This window comes from Pectinophora gossypiella, chromosome 28 (genome assembly GCF_024362695.1).
Source record: "Pectinophora gossypiella chromosome 28, ilPecGoss1.1, whole genome shotgun sequence".
Classification (NCBI taxonomy): domain Eukaryota; kingdom Metazoa; phylum Arthropoda; class Insecta; order Lepidoptera; family Gelechiidae; genus Pectinophora; species Pectinophora gossypiella.
Window position 1 is genome coordinate 3,580,350 of NC_065431.1, and position 23,438 is coordinate 3,603,787.

General features: G+C 36.7%; 1 protein-coding gene across 1 annotated transcript in view; it reads right to left on the reverse strand.

The window, feature by feature from the left end:
- Window positions 1–14,297: 14,297 nt before the first annotated feature.
- LOC126379084 (serine/threonine-protein kinase BRSK1) overlaps window positions 14,298–23,438 on the reverse strand; it is a gene marked incomplete at its 5' end in the record, with an annotated part of 47,918 nt that continues 38,777 nt past the window's right edge. The window contains 5 exons of the mRNA XM_050027646.1: window positions 14,298–17,175; window positions 18,325–18,406; window positions 20,251–20,313; window positions 21,874–21,995; window positions 22,788–22,916. Of these exons, the coding sequence (XP_049883603.1) occupies window positions 17,003–17,175; window positions 18,325–18,406; window positions 20,251–20,313; window positions 21,874–21,995; window positions 22,788–22,916 (569 nt within the window). The remainder of the gene's footprint in view (window positions 17,176–18,324; window positions 18,407–20,250; window positions 20,314–21,873; window positions 21,996–22,787; window positions 22,917–23,438) is intronic.

The window sequence follows — 23,438 nt, forward strand, 5'->3', positions numbered from 1 at the left end:
GCAAATAAAAAAAATGGTGACATATAGTATAGAGAAATTCATTTTCTATTAATATGTGACAGCTGAACGCAGTAATTGTTACTACAACAGAAATATATATTAATTTACTTCAGTTTTTGACGATAATATTGTCAAAAAAATATTACATGTTTTCTTCCTGTAAGTGCAAAATGGCGTTAAGTAATATTTTTCTAAATGAAGTAAGACTTTAGAAACAATTGATTTCGTAAGAATCAGTTTAGAAAAGTAAAGTCAAGTTGCACTTCATCAAGTACTAGTTAAGATAAATTTTACTTCAATTGTCTAGGAGTATACCAACTTAAGACAAAAAGTATTTAGTGAATTCCTACTTAAAACTCTTATATCTAAAGTGATCCTCTATTTTGATTTAGTAAAGTAATGTCGTAAAATCATGTTTGTTTATTCTGTGCCAGAATCATCTATGTAACAAGTAACAATTAAAATCGAACAAGCTTAAAACCTATGGAAAGTATGTTTGTTTGAGAGGTAAGTTTTTCGACTCGTGGAAGATAAAAAAATATTGTTATGCTGAGTTCTTACTTGGATAGGAATGTGATTTACTTAATTATTTAATATTTATCACAATTGGAACTAACAAACATAAACTCAATTTGCTAATGAGTCTCCGCGCATACATTCTCATAGGTACCTACATGGTTCGCTGACGCAAAGTAGGTACGATCACCGCGCTTCTAATTGCCAACGGAAACAATGTGATTATTGTAAAAATTTACGAGTATCCGTTGAATATTGTATATACGAAGAACCCTTGCAATTTGATTAACGTGTGTGTGCGCGGTACCTAGTTTCTAATCCCACCTAAAACATTATTGTTAAAAAAGGCGGCCAAATTCCCGATGTCTTTATCAAGCTAAAAAAATAAAGGAATCGAATCTAATGCCCAATTTAAATGCATTTAACCATACACAAAACTTAAAATAGATATGTTTTGTTTATGATTGTGAATAAAGCTTAGTTAAAAATAGGTACATTTTTAAAATTATTAAAAGAAAGAGTGAAAGAAGAAAGAAAAGTACCTAGACACGCGGTAGCATGTCAAGCCAAGTTCAAGAAATAGAACTGGCGAGCCGCACCGTGTGTATTATTACACGAACCATTTGGAGCCACTTTTGACCCCCTCATAAATCAAAAACTATTTCACATAAACGTATCAAATTTGGCTCATATATTGAGACTTGTAAGATACATATAAGTGTTCTAAATTTCATAAGCTTATCTCAAACGGTTATTTAGATATTAATGTCCAAAATCCTCATTTTTATCATTGACTGACTGACTGACTCATTTTTATCAAAACTCTAACCCAGTTCCAGATGACCTAGAGAGTTAAAATTTGGTATGCAGATAGGTAATTAGATGAATATAAAGGAAAAAATAAAAAAACTGGCAACTTTTTAATAATTAAGTAGATTCTATCATGAACGCTTAACATAAATATCTAATTAGTGCCTGTACCTAACTATACATGTAAGAATCAGTAAGTAATCAAAACTCATGACAGCCGGTCTTTTTGTGGTAGGTATGTAGATTAACTTAACATAACATACAATCACGCCTATATGCCCTATCGGGGTAGGCAGAGCACTAAGTGATCATAAAACCACTTGATGCCACATTCGACAAGTACTTTAAGGGTAGGTAAGCAAGTTGGAACATGTGGTTTAGCGGTGATAGGTTGTCAGCTTTTCGCCCACGATACAACACAACTCTCATCCATTTTACTGGCATATTTTTTTTTAACTTAACGTGAATCTTAAACGAGTTTAATAGGTATTCAAATGTTTTATACCTATAAAGTCGACTTTTAGTTTTGAATTTGTCCTTTTAAAAGGACCCACGCGTTACGAAGATATGTACTTACCTACAATAAGACAGACCTTAAGCTACAATATATTATCTTATGTTATAAGAAGATATGATATGTTATACTGTTACTTATAAATAAATTTCAAGACTGACCATTGAACTTGGCACCCATTTAGATCTCACTTCTTTTGTCGTTGAAGTCAACAAAGCATTGCATAATATTGAACTTGGCTCTCATTTCACATTTATGTTTTTGATTGGATTTATTTATTATTAGACTAATAGGTACCTAATTTTATATTTGAACTTAGCAGGTTTTAATATAAAACTCGATTTTTCATGGTGTAGTATTGCCGTGCGCTTAGACTAGGTTAGACTAGCTTAGTCATTTTTGAGAAGATTTGTGCGAGACGTAGGTAGGTACCTGGGCCGCCACACGCTGGATCGCATTTGAAAAACAGGAACTTACGATTTTTTTGCCAAAATTAAATGATTGTGTTATACCAATCGATATAAAAAAAATTATGGCAATGAAGAAGATATCGCATCGCTAACAAAAACAGTGGGATGTGCATTATCACAGGTTAATTTTCTGTATTTAATATTCTGCCTTCGAAAACCACCAGATCCTTTTATTATTTGGACTTCATCCATCTTTCTGCTTGCTTCTATTTCGATTTTATCGTCCATTGAATAGACTTTTCTTATGTTTTACTTATTGTAGTCAAAAACGAATAAAACAGTCTTGTATAGGAGCAACAAATAATAAAAATTGCCTTAAGTATATCTAGGCAATCAATTTTTACTTTACAAGACTAAACTGATACTTCACTAAATCAATTTAGTGTTAAGTGAGCCTTTAAATAATCTGAGTAAAGTAAAAGAATACTTATAGACTTAACAGTAGGCTGAGATAAGACTAAATAGTTTTGTGAATACTTAACTTGGTTTTGTGTATTCTAAATTATCTAAAGTAGGATTTGTTGAAAACTATATAGTATTAAAGAAGGAAATGAATTTATGAAGTCCTAATAAGTCCTATTTGATTTGGATAAATCTCACTTTAGCTAAAGTTTAGACATATATGACTTAATCACAATTCTTGATTGCTACTTGGGTAAAATAACATTTCAATCGTAATATTATAATATACACCGCTGCCTGCCTCTTCTGGGATACAGGCGTAACGCTTAAAATCAAATCTATTTGTCAACCAGCGAATTTCAAATCTCCTTTCTCCTATGAAAGAAGGCGTTCACACTTACCGTTAAGGACGTTCCGTTACTCGACCGTTCCAAACGTCGGCAACACGGACAATTAACTACAAAATAGTTTAAAATGCCACTGAATTGATCACGACAATGCTTGCCGATAAACCTATTGATTTAAAGAATATTTAAAATAAAATGTAGCCAAAAGTCTATTGTAAATAACTAGTGAGATAGTTTTGTATACAGCACTACTTTTTAAGTATTTAATTGTTTATAATATTGTTCTATTGGCATAGAATAAAGAATAATATTACGTATAGAACGGTAACAAACCACCAACGCACCAATTCTTACGGGCGCTGACCTCACCCTCTCTGAGTCTTACTTTAAGACCTAAACGGCCGTAAGCCGCTAAGGAGAAAGAGAGAGCGCGCGCGGCCTGTGTCTCACTCGCACTTACGCGTTAGATGGCACAAGGTAAGAAAGATATTTTTGTATGTGTCCGGGGTGTGCTATCGGTCAAAAGGACTGAATTACTGTAAATGCCACATTTATAGTCAAAAGAAAAGTATAATCCGCGGCCGGTAAGTTGAACAATGACCTTGAATGCAGTGACAAATTATTGGGGCTCAATAGAAGTGTGTAATTGACCGCGAGGGGCAGCGCGTAACCATGACAACGGAGGACGCTGCTTGCGCAGACAACCGCCATTTTGTTTGATATTCCCGCGGATAATGAAAGTGGACTTTTGACCAATAAAATACTTATAAATAAACAAATAATTGTAAAGTAGGACTGTGTACAAAACCATATTTTGTAAGTATTAATGCGTTTTTAATGAAAAGTACAGGACGAAAGTATTAATTTAAAAAATAACCGATGATAATAAATAGTTATAGATAATATGAATTGAATTAAATAAAAAAACGTACAGCCATTTTAAAATTTACATTTTTTAAATTGTTTAAATATTCGATAAATGTGTTAAGCGCACGAGATGTTACAAGTAATTTCACAATTAGCACTTAAGAACGCTTAAGTTTTTTTTTTTATTTATTATTATAATTAAGAAAAAAATAACACCATGTGAATAAAATGCACTAACTTTTATGTAAAAAAACTATGATACTCTATGGAAACTGTAATTTACGCGCTCGCTTATTGTATATTTTTTCTTTGTGCTTCAATTTTTTGTGATACCATTTTATGTTTTTGCTAAATTAAATACAATTTTGTATAGACGTAAGCGGTTCAGTTTTGGTCGTTTAAGCTTTTTTTATTATTGTAAAACAATGTCAAGCCATGAGATACGATTTGTAACTATTAATGTATAAGCCTATTATATTTTGATTACTGAAATATATTTGAAAATCAATTATTTCGTTTTATTTCACTAACCTTGAATAATAGTCAAGTCGTACACTTATATAATTTTCACAGCAAATGGACGATAAATTGTTAAATGAAATTGAAAAAACAAAGAATATACAAAGCTAAGCACAAACACAAAGAGGAAAAACATTATTATTATGTAACATATTTTTTTCAATGTGATTGAGTGGGTAGAAAATTTGCTTATTTCGTAGCGAATGTACCAGGATAACATAAGCTCTTAGGAGTTTGCCGTACAAGGCACTGATATTGTTTGACAGCTGGAGTGTCAGACCTATACATTACTCTTTCACACTAGGCCCTATGCTACCTTTCTGTCCTTCTTGTTCTCATTCTGTGATAAATGTGGGTAGTTCAAAATTTGATTACAGAACTGTCGGAATTATGTCTCTTTTACACGTAGCTGTTTGCTATCTGTTTGTCCTGTTCGCAAGTAAACCATCCTAACTTTAATGGAACACACGCACAACTCTCGCGCACCTTTTAATGACAACAGTCAGACCAATACACGTCTCTTTCGCACTAGGGCGTACTCTATATCGGTCTGTCCTGTTATCAATTTAAGTATTATACGTAGGTAAGAGTCACTCACACATACAACTCTCAAGCAACAACAGTACATGTCCCTTTCGCACTAGCTGGTATGTTATATTTCTGTCCTTTTCTAAAATTGGACATTCACACACACAACGATGTACCCCTGTTTCTTCGTAAAACTCCTACCGATTTATGTCTTCCTAGTACTCGAATGTTCATTATAATGCTTTCAAGCCTTAACAACTCGTTCGGTCATGGCTACTTTTCAGTCAGTGATGACGGGAAATTATAGCAGATTGAAGAAGTCGGTCATTGACCTCAAATTACACGAGAGAAGTGACGGAAAGAGTTGTACAATAAACCAGCCAGTATATTTAATTATTTTTGACATCACTTATGTAGATTTGCCGCATATTAACTACTTGGCCGGACAAATGGGAAGCGCTGACGGCTCTCTCACCCGGTTGTTATCTTGAACAGTAAATTTGTCTTCAATGTCTGTTTGTCGCCTCCACATACTAGGAAAGCATAAACACAAGGAGAAAAAAAAAATCATAAACAAAAATCTTCAAGTATGATGGCAGCGGAGTTCAAAATTTGCTTATTTCGCAGTGAATGTACCAGGATAGCATAAGCTCGTAGGAGTTCGTCGTACAGGCCGCTGATACTATTTGACAGCTGAACTGTCAGACCTATATCTGCCTCTTTCGCACTAGGCTGTATGCTGTCTTTCTGTCCTTCTTGTTCTTATTCTGTGTTAATTGCGGGTAGTTCTAAATTTGATTAGACGGTTGTCAGAATTAGTTCCCTTTCACACTTGTACGTTTGCTATATGTCTGTCTTGTTCTGAAATTAACCATTCTAATTTTAATGGAACACGTGCATAGCTTCCGCGCGCCATTTAATGACGGCGTCTCTTTCACATTTGTCTGTTCGCTATCTGTCTGTCCTATTCTCAAATTAACCATTCTAAATTTAATGGAACATACGCACAACTCTCGTGTGTGCATAATACTTCTGCTGTTGTATGCGCGCCTGGTACTCGATTCGAATTATTTTTCAGTGTTGGCAACACTGCCGTTGACCGATCTAAGTATTGTCACAACTGTCAGATAGCCAATTGTGACCTTTTTAACTCTCAAGTTCTAACTGGATATATGCAACAACAAAAAACCCAAAAGATTCTAGGCTATTTTTGCGTCAGTATTTTCGAAGTACCCGTAAATGAAAGAACGAATATTATGTTTTTTTAATTTATTATTTTTTCAATATTTAACCAGTACCATCTTAAGCAGTTACAGTATTAGTATAGCATAGCATAGTTCCTTAGTCCGTAATCATTTACATGATTTGGTCTCGCGAACAAATAAAAAAGCTTTTCTTTTTTTTTAAATACAGCTGGCAAAGAAACAAGGCATACAGCCAACCTCGATTTGTTCGCAAAGACCAAGATTCTTTTTTTAAATATATCTTACAGTTTTCACGAACACATAATCAATAATATTATGTATTTATGGGAGTGTGAAGTACGATTTATAATGTTTATATATTTGGTCTATGAAGACTATTTCTAGACCAAATAGAAAGTTATTTGAACGAGATCTCAGAGTTATTCCTTAGCAAATTATTGAGTACAAAATTATACTATATTCTTATGTCAAATATAATTATTATTTTCAATCTTTTTTAACATACATTTACAATCGAAGAGATATTATGATAAAACGAAATATGTTTAGTAAAAACTAAAAACTAAAAATCAACTTAAACAAAAAACTTAAGTAGTAATAAGAAATAGTTGTAAAGGGCATTGAACATTTTACTATGGAGGCTGGCATAGCCTGGTGGCGCCACCTAGCGGATTTTTCAAAACTGCGGCGCACGATGAAACCTGTGCATATCGATAGGGGGCACTTTTTTGAACAAAAAAGCTTTAATGAACCTATGCTCTAAAGCGTCACGTTTTCAAGATATTTAGCTTGAAAGTTCCGAAAAGTGTTGTATGAACAAATCGATTTTACTTTTATATGCAATTGGAATATAGTGACTAAGTGATTTTGCATGGAATATTAGTGTTTAATATACCACATATTTACTTTATTGAAAAATAAATAAATAGAAAATAGATAAAATAAATATCTATAACTTACTTTTATGTGTAACTTAAAAGAAATCCAGAAACGAGTCGTGAGATGTACAGCTCATGACTTATTCTCGTGGTAATCACGCTCAAAGTTATTTGCTATGATTGTCTAACAATTTCACACTTTTTGAGTTTTTATGTTTATTCAATGAAAGGCAGCTTAAATGTCTAATCACAGTGAAAGCAGGTGGGGTGTGAAAATTCGCTTTTAGGACTACTTTACTTTACAGCAGTGTATGGAACATACCTAGTTCGTATAGATGTCACCGTAAAATTGTAAATAACGTTAGATTATAATCTATCTCGCGAGATTGTGAACTGTCGAAAAATTGTGAAACGTAATATACTGCTTACAATTTAACGTATTATTATTCGTCAGATTATAATCTATCGAAGTAAAACTGTTAAATCACAATCTTACAATTGTCAAATTGTCAACTGTCCGACGGCTGTCCCTGATTGGTCGGCCTTACAGTAGACCGTTCTGTGTCCATAGAGTTAGGAATAAAACACAGGTGTCAGTCAAATAAAATAAATGCTCTTCAAGATTGTGAAATCAAGTACGTATTTATTAATTATTTAGTAAGTAATCAATAATTCTGACATCACATGGTAAGAAAAAATGTATCAAAATTAAAAAATCTGAAACGTATCATTCAGTATACTTTTCGTGTGTAAGATAAACATGTTGGCGGCATAGGGGTGGCCCAAGGGCCACCCCCGCCGCACCCTAACCTACTGTTATGCCTTGTAAAAATTATGACAAAACACTATTCATCTAAAAAAGAATTATGGATATCTATTTATTAATCCCAAAAATAAGTTATACCTAACAAACCAGTATTCCTAGATGTTATTATGGGAAAGTAAAACTATTATGCTAAAAAACGTTATGCAAAAAGGATTATGATAATTAAAATTATGACAAAAACATTTATGCATTTTAAGAGAATCCCAAATTAACATTATGCTCACTCTAATAGTTTTGTAACTCTATGGTATAGCACGCGAGGTGCGTTTCGTATCACAATTTGACGGTTTCACTTCGATAAATTATAATCTACCGAAAAATAATACGTTAAATTGTAAGCAATATGATACGATTCATAATTATTCGACAGTTCACAATCTCGCGAGATTCAAATCGATAGATTATAATCTAACGTTATTTACAATTTTACGGTGACATAGACACACCAATGGGGTGTGTGCCTTCAATGCAACGGGACCTTAAGCTGTTTAGTTCATAACAATCATATTACATGAACACATTGTTCAATTATTCATCGATTTTCTTAGTTGTGTTTTTATTAGTATGAAATAAAACATCGTAAAAGTAGTCATATAGTTATTTATATTTTGCTTAAAAATGTAATCAATACTAATTGTTATTGAATACATACAGTGTATATACTTATAACAAATAGGCTTTTTTTATACAAATTCGTACCTATTAGGATAATGAATATTAGTCTTCTTGAATAATCAATCTTCTTCTTCATCAGAAATAATAACTTGATCTAAAAAGGCAGCAGGGGGTTGAATTTCTTGGTGCCGAGCCCATCCCATATACCAAACTACGCACATGACATGAGCACAGCACCCGAGTGTCCGTTTTCCAACTATACAGCTGCAATAGTGACCGACAAGTTTATTTCTGTTTTTCAAACTATTATTTAGCAAGATATATACAAAATAAATTCTGTTGCTCTGGTGCCTCGAGAGTATTTTAGCTCTTGTCAGCCAAGGATCACAAACTACTATGTTGTATTGATTTAAATTATAGTCAACTTCAAAATCTTCATACACTTCAATGAAAAACGTTCCGTTTTCTTTTAGGTGTTCGCCATAGTAGCTTCTTGCCTGCGTCACTTGATACGGCCCACTCACACTTATTGTATGGCTATTCGCTATCCTTGTTGATTCCGCCGAAATAATAGAAATTCGTGCAACTTTAAACAAAGGACCTCCATTTTCGTAGTTCCTGGAATTAAACGAGAAAGCAAAATGGCAGTTAATAAGTACACCATTTTGTTTCTCTTACACAGATTTCTTAAACTTCGAGAATTCTGCTTTTTAACGAGTACTAATGATGCCGCACTAAACGCATTGCGTATATAAAAATGTAAACTTTATTTTATATTTCATTAGATCCTGTCGTTGTGTCAAGTAAAATCAAGTTAAGGAGTAAATGACGCCTATATCATACATAACACAAACTGATAAACTCAGTTTGCAATTAGTAACCTTAGATAAGGTGTGCAGTGCACAGTTAAGTACCTATATACTTCCTATATAATGTAGCAAAGACAAAAACCATTAATGTTGTTGCAAGTATTTATTAATTTCATTTTTTCAATAAGATAAATATGTTGTATATTAAATAATGTTTCATGTATAATCAATCACTTTGTCACTATATTACGATTGTATATAGATAAAGAGTAAAATCGATTTATCCATACGACACTTTTCGTAACTTTCAAGCTAGATATCTTGAAAACGTGACACTTTAGAGCATAGGTCCATTAAAGCTTTTTTGTTCAGACAAGTGTCCCCTATCGATTTGCACAGGTTTCATCGTGCGCCGCAGTTTTAAAAAATCCGCTAGGTGGCGCCACTGAGATATGCCAGAAAGGTTCATAGCCCTTTCCCTTATGCTTTGAAGGGGTGAAATTGTTATATGAAAGTTAAATATACTTTAAGATTCATTTAGATGTCAAAATATCTACTTGGCCTGAAGAAATAATAAGTTCTGAGAGGACTTCTGGGCGATCTTAGGCCTCGTCAATGCCTTCGGGCAAGTCTGGGGCCATGAGCAAACTCATCAAAAACATTTTTTTTTGAAGTAACATCTGACTCAAAAATGCACAAGACAGGGAAGGTCGGACAGAGAAGGGGGAAGCCATTGCCGAGACATAAATTAGGCTATAGAAAAAAACCACTAACATAACCCATACAAACATAATTAAAAAATACAGCTTCTTGACTAGAATTAAAAAATATCACTCGTTCATTAATACAGTTAATATATTATGAAAATACATAATTATACTTTTGCGATATATTTATTGTATTTTTACATGGAAATGAAATATTTAATATATGACGTTATATGTGATATGTTACGACTCAGGTCTACATGATACGATACATGTTATGGCGAAAACGGGACGTAACATTTATGTAACATGTTATTTTCAATTTGTTACACAACAAACAAAAATGTAACACTGTGTAAAACGAACTGATTTGAAAAATTTGGTTAATTTCGAAGTAACAAATACATAATAACATAACGCATAAATGAATATAACATGTTACATAAAGAAATATCCGAATAACTAAGTTCATGATTAACTAAGGTAACACGAAAACAACTTAAGTAAAAAGTCCAAAAACTAGCACCCTAGTAAAATAACAAGGAATAAATAATAGCATATTATCCTACTATATTGCACAGGTGGGCAACATAGCTTCATTGCAACCTGCATAATCCACAGATAATTAATGATTAAACGAACTTACCTAAGTGAAGTTCTATCACAATTATACGAATGCTTCGTCCGAAGAAATTGGTACCTAGGATAAAGTAAGAATATTCACACATGTAGTAACCCTAAGTGCATCAGAGTGGTAGAAACTAGGCGTTACTACATGTGTGAATATTCTTACTTTATCCTAGGTACCAATCTCGAGGACGAAGCATGAAGTATAATCCATATATACCTGTGAATCGCCAATACCACAATGTTATCAAAAACGGTATAGCAGACAAGTTTACAATCGTTTATCTATGTATGTAAAATCTACAATCGGCCAAAGCTCACAAACTCACGTTACTATACCGTTTCCGATGAAACTTTCACTAAACGCTACTTAATATTAGTGCGCACCAAATACTCTCGAATGTTCCATACAAAAAGCACTTGACAAACTCTATACAAATTGCCTATCTAAATATGGGTACTGTTTTAAAAAAAAACAATTTACGTTTATTTTTATTTACAATCCACAAAATCATAATTAAAGCACATAATAACAGGTTCTTACCGCGTTTAAATGGGGATATGAGACTCCCGATATCCCCATTTAAACGCGGTAAGAACCCGTTATTATGTGCTTTAATTATGATAATAACCGCGTAAACTTAAAACAATGTATAATCCACAAAATCATTTCAAAACGATTGAAGATGGACAGAGATTTTTGATTGAATGAGTTATTTTTTTATTATTTTACTTTCACGGTCGTCTACTATTTTAAAATTGACCGAATAAATAACATTTTATATCAAATGTTATATAACAATTCGCATAAAATGACACGTTACGAACAATTTGTTATATAGGTTACGTTAAACCAATGAGGATAAAAACTTGAAGCTCAAATGTAGGTGGCAACACTGTTGAGTGTTCCTAAATTTTGACAGGTCTTCATATTGTCCAGCTAAAATTCGTGATAAATTGCTATAAAATGTGGAACAACGAGGAGTGTATCCCGTCTGAAGGATGAGTTACGAAAAAGTATAATATTTAAAAGTATAAAAAGTAACAATATTTTATGTTTATTTATTTTTTAAAGAACGTCTCGGGCCCTGTGCCGAGGTTTTCCTTGCAGCTTCTTTTCCCCGGCTGTACAGGTTGTGAGAAGCTGCAGTAGTTTTAGGCGGATGAGACGTTCGTTATGTAAAAATTGACGATTCAAAGTGTAACTATGTGTTGGTATATTTTTGAATTTGAAAAAAAAAGTAGCAGTTTTTATTGAAAAAAGTTTTTCTAAGTTTTCCGATCTTTAGGGAATTAATATAACACTATGATTTTGCAGTTAAACGCTGCGCAAAGGGTTATAGTGTAAAAATTTAACCAAAACAATATGTATGTATAGAGACTTTTTGTAATTATTTCTTTTTTTTTTTTGGTGCAATAAAGTGTATTTGTATTGTATTGTATGTTTGTTTACTCAAATAGTATGTGGAACTGTCATAATTTAAGAACACTCAACAGTAGCGACACCTGATGGGAGAAATATGCAGTTTATATCCTCATTGTCAATGTGCGTTACAATTTTCATTCACACTATGTTTTTTTTTTACTAATAAACGTACAATCATTACTAAAACTATTTACAGACTTTATATAAATAATATTAACATTAATTTACAAAATAACTTACAGAAAATAAATAATTAAGTAAGTATAGCCGTCGTATATAGTTTTTAATCTTAAATAATAAATAATGAGTATTATTTTTTTATTATTATTTAAAAAAATGGCAAAGACATTATATTATATTAAAATGAAAATGTTATTAATTATTTAGCCGACATAAAATATAATAATGTTATTTTCGAATAAAATTAAAATAAAAATCCACTTTCCCTTTTTAATTCATAATAAATTATAAATTAATGTTAGCGTTTTAAAAATAAATAAAATTACGAAAAATTAATACGTAGGACATCCCAATGAAAATTGCCACATTAAATAATAGTCTAAACCAGTAGGTGTTGCTATTGGCGTGTCAAATTTGCTACTAAGTGCAACATTACAGATCAATAGTATAATTGGCTATTTGACAGTTTTCGGATAAGTATTTAATACAATTGCTTATTTTGTACCTTTTAAAATATTTTATATTCTCGAAAAAGCTTTACGTAATAGAGAAAAAAACACATTTTACTTCAATTATTTTAAATTTCGCGCGAAAATGGTCGGTCACGTGAAGCCTGTCAGATAGTTTTTTTTTTCTGAAATGTGACGTCACACGAAGCTCAAACATAGCCGCCCGTGTTTCGAGTTTTGTAATACACAGATAAAAAAATGCATTCTTATTTTGTAAAAAGCAACTGTTGGATAATTATCGTTAAATGATAAACTACCATAACCGACATATTTCATATTTTATTGTTACAACTGTCAAGCGGCCAATTTATAACCTTTGAACTTCATTTTATTAATGTTTAAGATGTAATGGCAACTGGAACTGGATACCAATGCGCTGGAGCAGCGTGGTGGAGTATGCTTCGTTCCCCTGGATGGAGGGGATGCTTGTGCCCAGCAGTGGGACGTTTAAAAGCTTTTTTTAAGAAATAAAGTTTACTGTATAGTTATAAAAAAATAATTTCTTAAATAAATAGATTTTGGATCAACTTATTTAATGTAACCCAACTTTGGTTTTATTTTTTAATCGTAATAAGAACTTATAATTCTCTAAGCATTCTTTCAAAGACGAAGTAAATTTTAAATTTTTAAGTCTTAGTCAAATTAAAACCTTATCAAAGTCAACTTTGGTTTACATAAGATTCACTTTAACTTCGCACAAAAGTTTACTCTGACAAAGTAAACTCGTAACTCACTTTGACTTTACACGTGAATGTCAATTTGCCCCAAAGTGCACTTTGGCTTCACTTTGCCTATCTTATGGCAGTATGTTATAATTATTATTTTTGCAAAAATACAGCATTATAATTATGTATTCAGGCCTTAACACTAACGAACTTCAGTACATGGGAGCGTAACTTTTTAACATTTTTTTATTACATGGCCGGTTTCTTTATTTTAAATATTTTTTTCAATATAACACATATTATTACAAGCTACCAAATATACAGCTATTATGTATAATAATAATATATATTATTACAAAAATCTTGTGTACGTTCACGAGCATTAATATGTATACACTTTGGTACCATGTCACATTAACTTTTTTGACAAATTGAACTGTAAGTCTCACTAAATGTCAAATATGTTAGTGCGACAGTCCTAAAGTGGGTATATTATATTGCTCATGACTGTACCTACCGCTTTTAAACTTTTTGGGCGCAATATTATTCTTTTTAATCTAAAATCTTTTTGGCTTTCCGGACAACATGGAAGTATGCCAACTACAAAATTCGAATTTTGAAAACTTGCTTTTTACATGGTACAACAAAACCAGGTATGCTCAAAGTGACAGCTAACATTTCAAGGTTAGCCCAGCTGACGTCATCTCACCCTCCGATGCCATTTTGTAAAAAATAAATTACCCACGACCAATGTTTTTTTATGTTTTTTATACTTACTTTGCAAGGAAATTTTGAACCTTTAGTAATTTATTTACTAACAATTTTAATGATTTTTATATATGTGACAAGTGATAGTAATTAAGTACGATTCACACCACGTAACACTTACGTCATCAAACGGTTAGCAATGGCGGCTTTTCATAGGCCTGAGCATATTATCTTTTGTTGTACCATGACATGAAAACAGTGTTCTAAGGAAGCGCCAGTGAGAATTTCTATAAAAGAAATATTTTTCTTTTTTTATTATTGATCGTCACATGTCCAAAACGATGCTTTTCCGATTTTTGTGCACAAACGTTTTAAGCCAATTCTACTATTTTATTTAATATTTATCATACTTTAATGGGATATAAAACCTAGAGACAATTTTTTTTAAATGTTGTAGAGTTCATCTCCACATCGTGATCCCGTTTTCACAGGGAAGTCGCAGGTTCGATGCCCAGCATGGGCCTAAAGCAATAATTTTGGATCATAAATGATTATCACGTGCTCAACGGTGAAGGAAAACATCGTGAGGAAATCTCTATTCCCGAGAAATGCGTTTCGGGGTATGCGACCTAACCTGCATTGGGCTGGTTTTCCCTTCGGGTTGAAATGTCAGAAAGGCAGTCGCTTCTGTCAAAAAAGACCGGACCTGTCAAATCTTCAGGTTAGGTAAGTGGACCCTGTGAAAAACGGAATGACGATGCAGAGATAGCTCTACATGCAAAATGTACCTTTAAGTTTTATTTCCCATTTTCCGAGATAACACCCTTTCTTCAACTAACAGCAATCCATGATAGTTTCCATCATGATGGCACCACTGCTGGCCTCGCACATACATAAACTCACGCCCGTAACACCTAATGGGGTGGGCAGAGCTACAAGTTACCAGAAAACAACTTGTAACCACAGTTAGTATTCACGACCTAAGACGGACATGACCGTATGTTTCTCCACCAACCCGCGATGGAGCAGCGTCGTGGAGTATGCTGCCCCCTCCGGTTGATTGAAGGGAGGCCTGTGCCCACTGGGACGTTATTTATGAGTGTTGGGTAGTGGTGTCATCGACACTAGGTTTAAGCTCGCTTCAGCCATCTTTTCTAAGCTTTGCATTCGAACAATTCTTTTTAACTCAATCTTTTTATTTTTTATAAAAATGTTGATTCGATTCTAAGTTATTGTCTAACTGGATTAATCCATATATAGTTTGATTTCAGGCGATTGTTTCTGCACCCGCAGTGGAGCAGCGTGGTGGAGTATGCTCCATACCCTCCAGTCGTATGAGGGGAAGCCTGTGCCCAGCAGTGGGACGTATATAGGCTGTTTATGTTATGTACGTATGCTTGTTTCTCCCGCATTGGGATTGCAGAAAAACATTCAGCTACTTATCTGCCCGGATATGTCGTAAAAACCGACAGAGCGATTATGTCTATATGTCAGAAATTTGGTAGCAGATTTGGCTGAATTTGACGGTCGTACATAATATAGAGTAGATATTACCCATCGCCTTAATAGACTTTTGTTGGCACGTATTGCTATTGACCCGTGTGGCTACTGATCTGTGCACAGCTGACGTTTGTAGGTACGTTATTTTATTCCGTGGTTGTACGTTAATAATTTTGAATAATTAGTCATTTTTATTTATTTATTTTAAATTTAGGTCCTATGCAACTTAAAACACAATATAGGACTAAAAAAAAACATGAATTTTGCGACAGGAAATTCCACTTGATTTCAACTCAGAATCATGGTCTGAATCATCCCTCAAAGTTTTCGTTACGATGTCACTTCCACCCATTATTAAGTATTTAATTCTGATAACGAATAAAATTATTGCTATTTTATAAGCCAGTGAAGAGTAATATAATCATCATCACTAATTTAAGAGTCGCGCTCTTACCGGTGTAGCATTCTCCATTTCTGTCTATCAAAACCATTTCTTTGGACGGTAATAACAACTCTATATTATTGACTGCCGTCAAGTTTACGTAATCTGACGCAGGCTTTCCGAAAAATTGATCAGAAATTATGTCTTATCCCGGGGTGATATGTAGATGAATACATCCCCTATACATCAGAGAAGTTCGAGTTAGACAATCGCTTAGAATAATAATTTACAGTAATGTGAAAGTTTGAAAATTTTAAAATGCGGCTGCAATACAATTTAAATGTTACCATTGTTCTATTGAATGGATATAAAGGTTAATCGATGAACATTTCATAACATAATATGCCACGATGGAATAGTCAGAGGTTCACCATCGCAAGATGAACTAAGCACCCACACCTCACCGAGCTTTCTGTTAAACCAACGTGGTAGGTGAGCCGTATCGCCGTCTATATTGGTCGAGCCAACTGTGTTAGTGAAAACTGCACTTAAGATAAATTAATAACTCATTGGTGCAAGTCCGGTGGTGAGACAATGTACATAATGAATTAATTGTTCATTTCACTAACACAGTTGGCTCGACTGTTGGAAACGGCGATATGGCCACCACCTATCACGTTGGTCTAACAGGAAGCTCGGTGAGATGTGGGTACTTAATTCATCTTGCGATTGATGTACGGTCACGAGCATGAATATGTATACACTTTGGTACCATGTCACATTAACTTTTTTGACAAATTGAACTGTAAGTCTCACTAAATGACAAATATGTTAGTGCGACAGAGTCCTTGAGTGGGTACATTATATTGCTCATGACTGTAGTCGTGAGCTAATGTTATGTATCAAAAATGGCCATCGACCCCAATCCAAACACCAAAGCATTAGTGATCGCAAGCTTAAACCAACCTATCATCAGATTGCCGGGCCGTATCTCACGCGATGGTCGTGGGCGCGTCACGAGTCTCGTGTCGCATGTCTCGACGCGTGTCCCGAAGCGAGTTGTTGCGCCGGAGCTCGTCCTTAACCGAGTCTCGAGACTCGAGACCGCGGCGCGGTGAGGAGGCAGAGTCTCGACATTCGGATGACGAGCGTTTCGTGTGCGTGCCTGGTAAATGATTTTGCTATTTCAATACATTTTTTTTTGACGTGACTTATTGTAGATTTGTCGCAGATGGCATTAACTACTTAGCCGGACAAATGGGGAGCGCTGAAGGCTCTCATCCGGTACATCGTTTAAGACAACAGGCCAGTTGGGCGCGAACCTCAGCTCAGGGCGTCGTCTGAGAGGAAAAATATTTGAAAGACGACCCTAGTGGGTCGATAGCGATAAGCGCTGAATGAGGGACTATAGAATACCCTATTAGCACAATAATAGGGTATTTGACTGGATTAAAGATAAATTATAAACTGCTAATCTAGAAATAGAAGCCAGTCTAAGATGATCAACAATCAATCTCATTTTACTTTTCGAAATATTTTCGATTTTTATTCATGAATTAAGTAACAATAAGTACTACGTTTGACCGCATTTATTGATGACGTCACAGAACAGTATTTCCATACAAACTCCAAAGGAAATTTTCGTTTTGACATTTCGTAAAAAGGATCTCATTTGACTAGGTTGTCAAGTAGCCAAATAACATAAACATGGATGCTAATTCCAGTACACACCGTTTAATTTTATGTTATACCTGTCATTTTCTTATCCGCCGAAAAGGAAAGGGACGGTTAATCGACTGGAATAAAATTTATGGAACACACGACAGAATTAAGTGTGGGCGTGTGTTACGTATACGCGTGCGTGCGTCCTTGTTGTGTACGTGCGTGTATGTTACGCATATGCGTGTTTTGTAATAAGCGTAAAAAGCGTGCTTGCGTGTGTGTATAGTGCATTACTATGATTATTATGAACGTATGTTATACTAACCGGTTATGTCTTTGCCGCAACTCACGATCTCGTGGCCGAAGCCGGCGCGGATGTGTGTACGTATGCGTGCGCGAGGTGCGTGCGTGTGCGTGAGCAATTGCGTGCGTGTTGCGTGCATGCGTGAATGTGTAGGGTATTTTTAATTGTTGAGTATAGATGTTATACTGACCGGGTACGTAACTGCCGCAGCTCATGATCAACCCTGACGCGGATGTGTACGCATGCGTGCGTGCGTGTGTGTGTAATTGCGTTCGTGTCGCGTGCATGCGTGAGTGTGTAGAGCAGCATTATTTGTTGAGTATGTATGTTTATGCTGAGTATACTGACCGGGTATGTCCCTGCCGCAGCTCATGATCTCGTGGTCGAGGCTGGCGGAGGCCGGCTCGGCGGCGCGCCGGCGGACGCTCGGCTGCAATCGCACGACTGACAGTCATTATACATCACTATTGCACGGGGGTACGGGGGGTGAGGAAGTTTGCAGGCTACGTTCAACAAAAACAATATAAATGGCGATGTCCAGATCTAACGTGATCCATACTAATATTACAAATGGGAAAGAGTGTGTGTGTGTGTTTTTGTTTGTCCGTCTTTCACGACATACATACATTATACACAGATTCGTCATGAAGTCACTTCATTCTTTTAAAATAAGGTGTAAACAGTGGCTACTGTACTGTTCTTGTTGGAAACACCAACATTACAAACGTAATTTGGCTGTCAATTTGACAACCAACTCCTTTTTTTTATAGCTGTCATAATTTTTTTACAATGTAATTTTTCGCCATATTGATTTATCGAACATCGTTCGCTCGCATTGTACTCCAAATAATAATTGTAAAATTATACGTGAAACCAACAAAACGTGGTTTTCTTCAATCGCATTTCCATCACACACCAGCCCTTCAGCCCAGCAGAAGTTGTACAGTTCTGCACTTGTACTGTATCTATCATCATCTGTGTTAATTTGTTTTGTATGTTGTGTGCCATAAAGTATATTTGATTTGATTTGATTTGGCTACTGGAGGTTCAAAAAACCTCAAGCAATTGGGAATAACAACCTGATTTCCCCGAAAAGTACTTTCGTTTATTCCTCGCCAGTTGGTCGACCAAATTGCAGCATGGTTTATATTTATGTTACTGTCGAAATTTTAATTTTGATTGTGTTGTTGTTTTGGTAAAATCTTCTCGCGGCGTCCAGTGTAGCGACTCAGTTGGTCACAGGGGGTGACAGAAAAGCAGCAGCAATGCTGAGGCTCCTCCTTTTCGGCCACAACTGATAATGTGTTACATGTAATTAGGTTTAAGCAATTTTGTAAAAATATTTTATATAGGTGTATATTTATGTACAACAGTGAATAGCTGTACTTGTAATTATTTATTTAATAATAGAAAAATAAATGTTTTCTTATCGGTCACCACGCTCAAAAAGTGTAACTTGAATTAATATCAAAGAAAAATAAATACTGCATGAATAAAATAAATAAATAATAATTATAATTGCATAAGTTGATATGCAATAGCTTTACCGCGGCAGTCCCCGAGTGCCACACGTCTTTTTTTTAATTGGGGGGTGTATTAATTAAGCCACACGTCTTTTTTTTAATTGGGGGGGGGGGGGTGTATTAATTAACATAATAATAAAAAAAGAACGGAGAATAGGACACATAGCGAGGAGAACCGATGGCCGCTGGTGCGGAAAGGTTCTCGAATGTCGACCACGCGTCGGACGACGCTCAGTGGGTAGGCCCGCTACAAGGTGGACCGACGATCTGGTGAAGGTCGCGGGAAGCCGCTGGATGCGGGCAGCGCGGGACCGATCGTCGTGGAGATCCTTGGGGGAGGCCTATGCCCAGCAGTGGGCGTCGTACGGCTGATAATGATGATGATGAATAAAAAAGAGAGGAGGAGAAGCTCGGTGGCGCAGCGGTAAACGCGCTCGGTCTGCGATTGTTGAAGTTAAGCAACTTTCGCAAAGGCCGGTCATAGGATGGGTGACCACAAAAAAAAAGTTTTCATCTCGAGCTCCTCCGTGCTTCGGAAGGCACGTTAAGCCGTTGGTCCCGGCTGCATTAGCAGTCGTTAATAACCATCAATCCGTACTAGGCCCGCGTGATGGTTTAAGGCCCGTTCTTCCTATCCAGCCATAGGGAAGGCCCGTGCCCCAGCAGTGGGGACGGTAATGGGCTGATGATGATGAATAAAAAAGAACAGTTAAATGATGCTCTGTGGCTGCTAAATATTGTAAATACTTACTTTATACCCGCTCGAGCCGCTGGTCACTGAAGAACTCGACCCAAGAGGATGCGTGCCGTTTTGCTGCAAAGAAGTAAATATTTGTCGGCGTTAGTTATGAATTGAGAAGAGAAATTGATCAAATCGGAAAATAAAATGAAGTTACATCACTTCCGTCATGAAGTTGCAACGCTCCGACGGCAGGTGGCGTACGGCCAGAGCTGGGTGAAGTCGAGGGAGTCACTACAGAGACGTCGTGTCGAGCGGACGTGCACTGCCGTTCTAGTCGGGCAGTCTACAGTGAACCTTCGTCACGAACGGACGTGTCGAATAATTACGATCGGAAAGTGGAGTGCTATAGTCGCTCACTTATAACTTGTAGGGACGTCAAGAAAGTGTGATCGGAAAAGAGCACCTAGCAAGCAAGTACGTTCACATGTCCCGATGATTCGGTCCGAATATAGGAACCATGGGTGGTGGAGGGCCCCTTCGCGCTAACGTCCTTAGGCGCGCTATATTACGAGAGACTGTGTAACCGTTACGAATACCGTGACGTTGCCGTGAGTGTGAACCTTATGCTGTGACTTTATCTAATCGTGATACAAAAACTATGTGGAAGTAAATAAAATTGTGATACTATTGACGGCCATTATTGTCTTCTAACGCCCACCCATTCTGACGATATTACGACCCACTGTTACGACATATTTAATATAACATTATATCAAAAACATCAATTCTAAAGCAATGATTTTCGAATCTATGTTTTAGTGTTGCCCCGATATTCGCCTGCAATATTTGTTTACCTTCGTTTATTTGAAACGTTTTATAATTTTGTACGTTTTCCCTTTTTGAAACAACCGACCGCCATTTCTCTGTCATTCCGCAATCCTCTCTTCTCTCTCGCTCACTCCTCGCTCTCTCTTTCACACACCTTTTCGTTACGTTTAATTCAGCCTACCATTCCAAAATAATATAAATTTCGATAAGCCTATGGATACTATCGATTAAGTCGATTCTATGCGATACTGTGTGTTTAATTCATATCGATTGTAATCTAATATTTGATATATTGCATAATCTGGGTACACCTTTACGCATCTTATTTGAATATAATCGATTTAATCGATAGTATTCTTCTTCTTATCGTGTGGGTTGTGAAGTGGAATACCAACCTCATCAACCCTGAAGTCAGGGTTATTACTAGCCGCCAAAGGCCCCTGATATGGCTCATGTAACGATTACTCACTTACATCAGTAAGCAGTAACCGGGATCAACGGCTTATCGTGCCTTCCGAAGTACGGATCATCTTAGTTTCGAACAATCAGGTGATCAGCCTGTAATGTCCTAACCAAACTAGATCACAAGGTGATTTTTGTGATATGTCCCCACCGGGATTTGAACCCGGGCCCTCCGGATTGTGAGTGCAACGCTCGACCACTAGACACGGAGGTCTTTTGTAATTTATTTTTTTTATATTTGTGCAATAAAGTATTATATTTGTATGGTATACCTCGAGCTAGACCACTTCTCGAAACAGTGGCGCGAGCAAGCTGGGGACAGGGAGGAGTGGAAGAAGGGAAGAGAGGTCCTTGCCCTGCAGTGGGACATTGAGGGCTATTAATAATAATAATAAATAATACCTCGAGCTGGTCTATGGAGGTGTGCGAGGTGGGAGTCTTCCCAGGCTCGAAAACGGACGAGTCGCTGTCCTGGTCGGACACAGCCACTCCGGCTTCCGGGGAGTCCGGGATCTCCACCCCAGCTGGAAACAATGGAATATTATTATTACTTCTTCTTACTATCGTGTGGGTTGTGAGGTGAAATACCAACCTCATCAACCCTGGTGTCAGGGCTATTATTGAGCTGCTAAAGGCCCCTGACATGGCTCCTGTAACATACTTACTTAGTAACTGGATCTAATGGCTTAACGTGCCTTACGAAGCACGGCTCATCTTAGATTCGGACAATCAGGTGATCAGCCTGTAATGTCCTAACCAAACTAGGGATGACTAAGTGATTTTTGTGATATATCCCCACCGGGATTCGAACCCGGGGTCTCCGGATCGTGAGCCCCACGCTCAACCACTGGACCACGAAGGCCGTTATTATTAGTAAGGTTCATCACCATTATGACTCTTATCAGCCCATCGCAAGGCCTCTCCCAAGGCGCGCCAAAGCCCTACCCTCAGCCTTACGCGTCCAGGCGCTTCCAGCCACCTTCTGCACGTCGTCCCACCATCTTGCCAGCGGTCGACCCACACTGCGTCTCCTTAGACGCGATTTTCACTCCACTGCGCCTGTTGCGATCTCAGCGAAGCGACTGAAGCCACCGAAGCGAACGATGTTAACGTTTTTTTATTCTTCCATTGTTTATAAAAATTACTAGAGCATGGAAATAAATAGTAGACATCAGTGAATGGTACCTCAGTGCTTGTTGCGAGCATAGCGAAGCCACCGAAGCGAACGAAGCGACCGATGTTGACGTTTTTTCTTCTATAGTCTATTAATGACTACAGTACAGCATAATAACAAATAGTAGCCAGCAGCGAGTTACCGTGCGGGTGTATGTTCCGTCGCTGCGCCCGCGGCGAGGGCGGGTGCGGGGGCGGCGGGGCGCGGCCGGGCGCGCGGCACACGGCGCCCTGCACCACCTCGCACACGCGCCGGAAGCGGCGGATGTTGCCTGCGGGGGACCGTGTCATTGCACCTTCTTGGAAAGAGCCTTCTTGGGTCGCATGACGCCAGAGGGAGAAAAAAAGTGCCTCCTTCCTTTTTTGAAATTAGAATAGCAAGTATAGACCACATGCATACGTATACATATCATGGGAGTAACTGCCTGAGAACTGATATTAGACTACCTAATACCAGGCAGTTAATTACTAAAATAGAGGAGCTCGGTGGCGCAGCGGTAAACGCGCTCGGTCTGCGATTGTTGAAGTTAAGCAACTTTCGCAAAGGCCGGTCATAGGATGGGTGACCACAAAAAAAGTTTTCATCTCGAGCTCCTCCGTGCTTCGGAAGGCACGTGAAGCCGTTGGTCCCGGTTGCATTAGCAGTCGTTAACCTTTCACAACCCGAGAGTCGCGGCTCGGAAACCGTCAAAACCCGGCCGTTTTTCGCGGCTTTCGAGGTGGCTCCCTGGGGAGCCACTGGGGAGTTCAGGATTTCATGTACAGGTTGATTCTTTTTTACAAAATCAGACGAT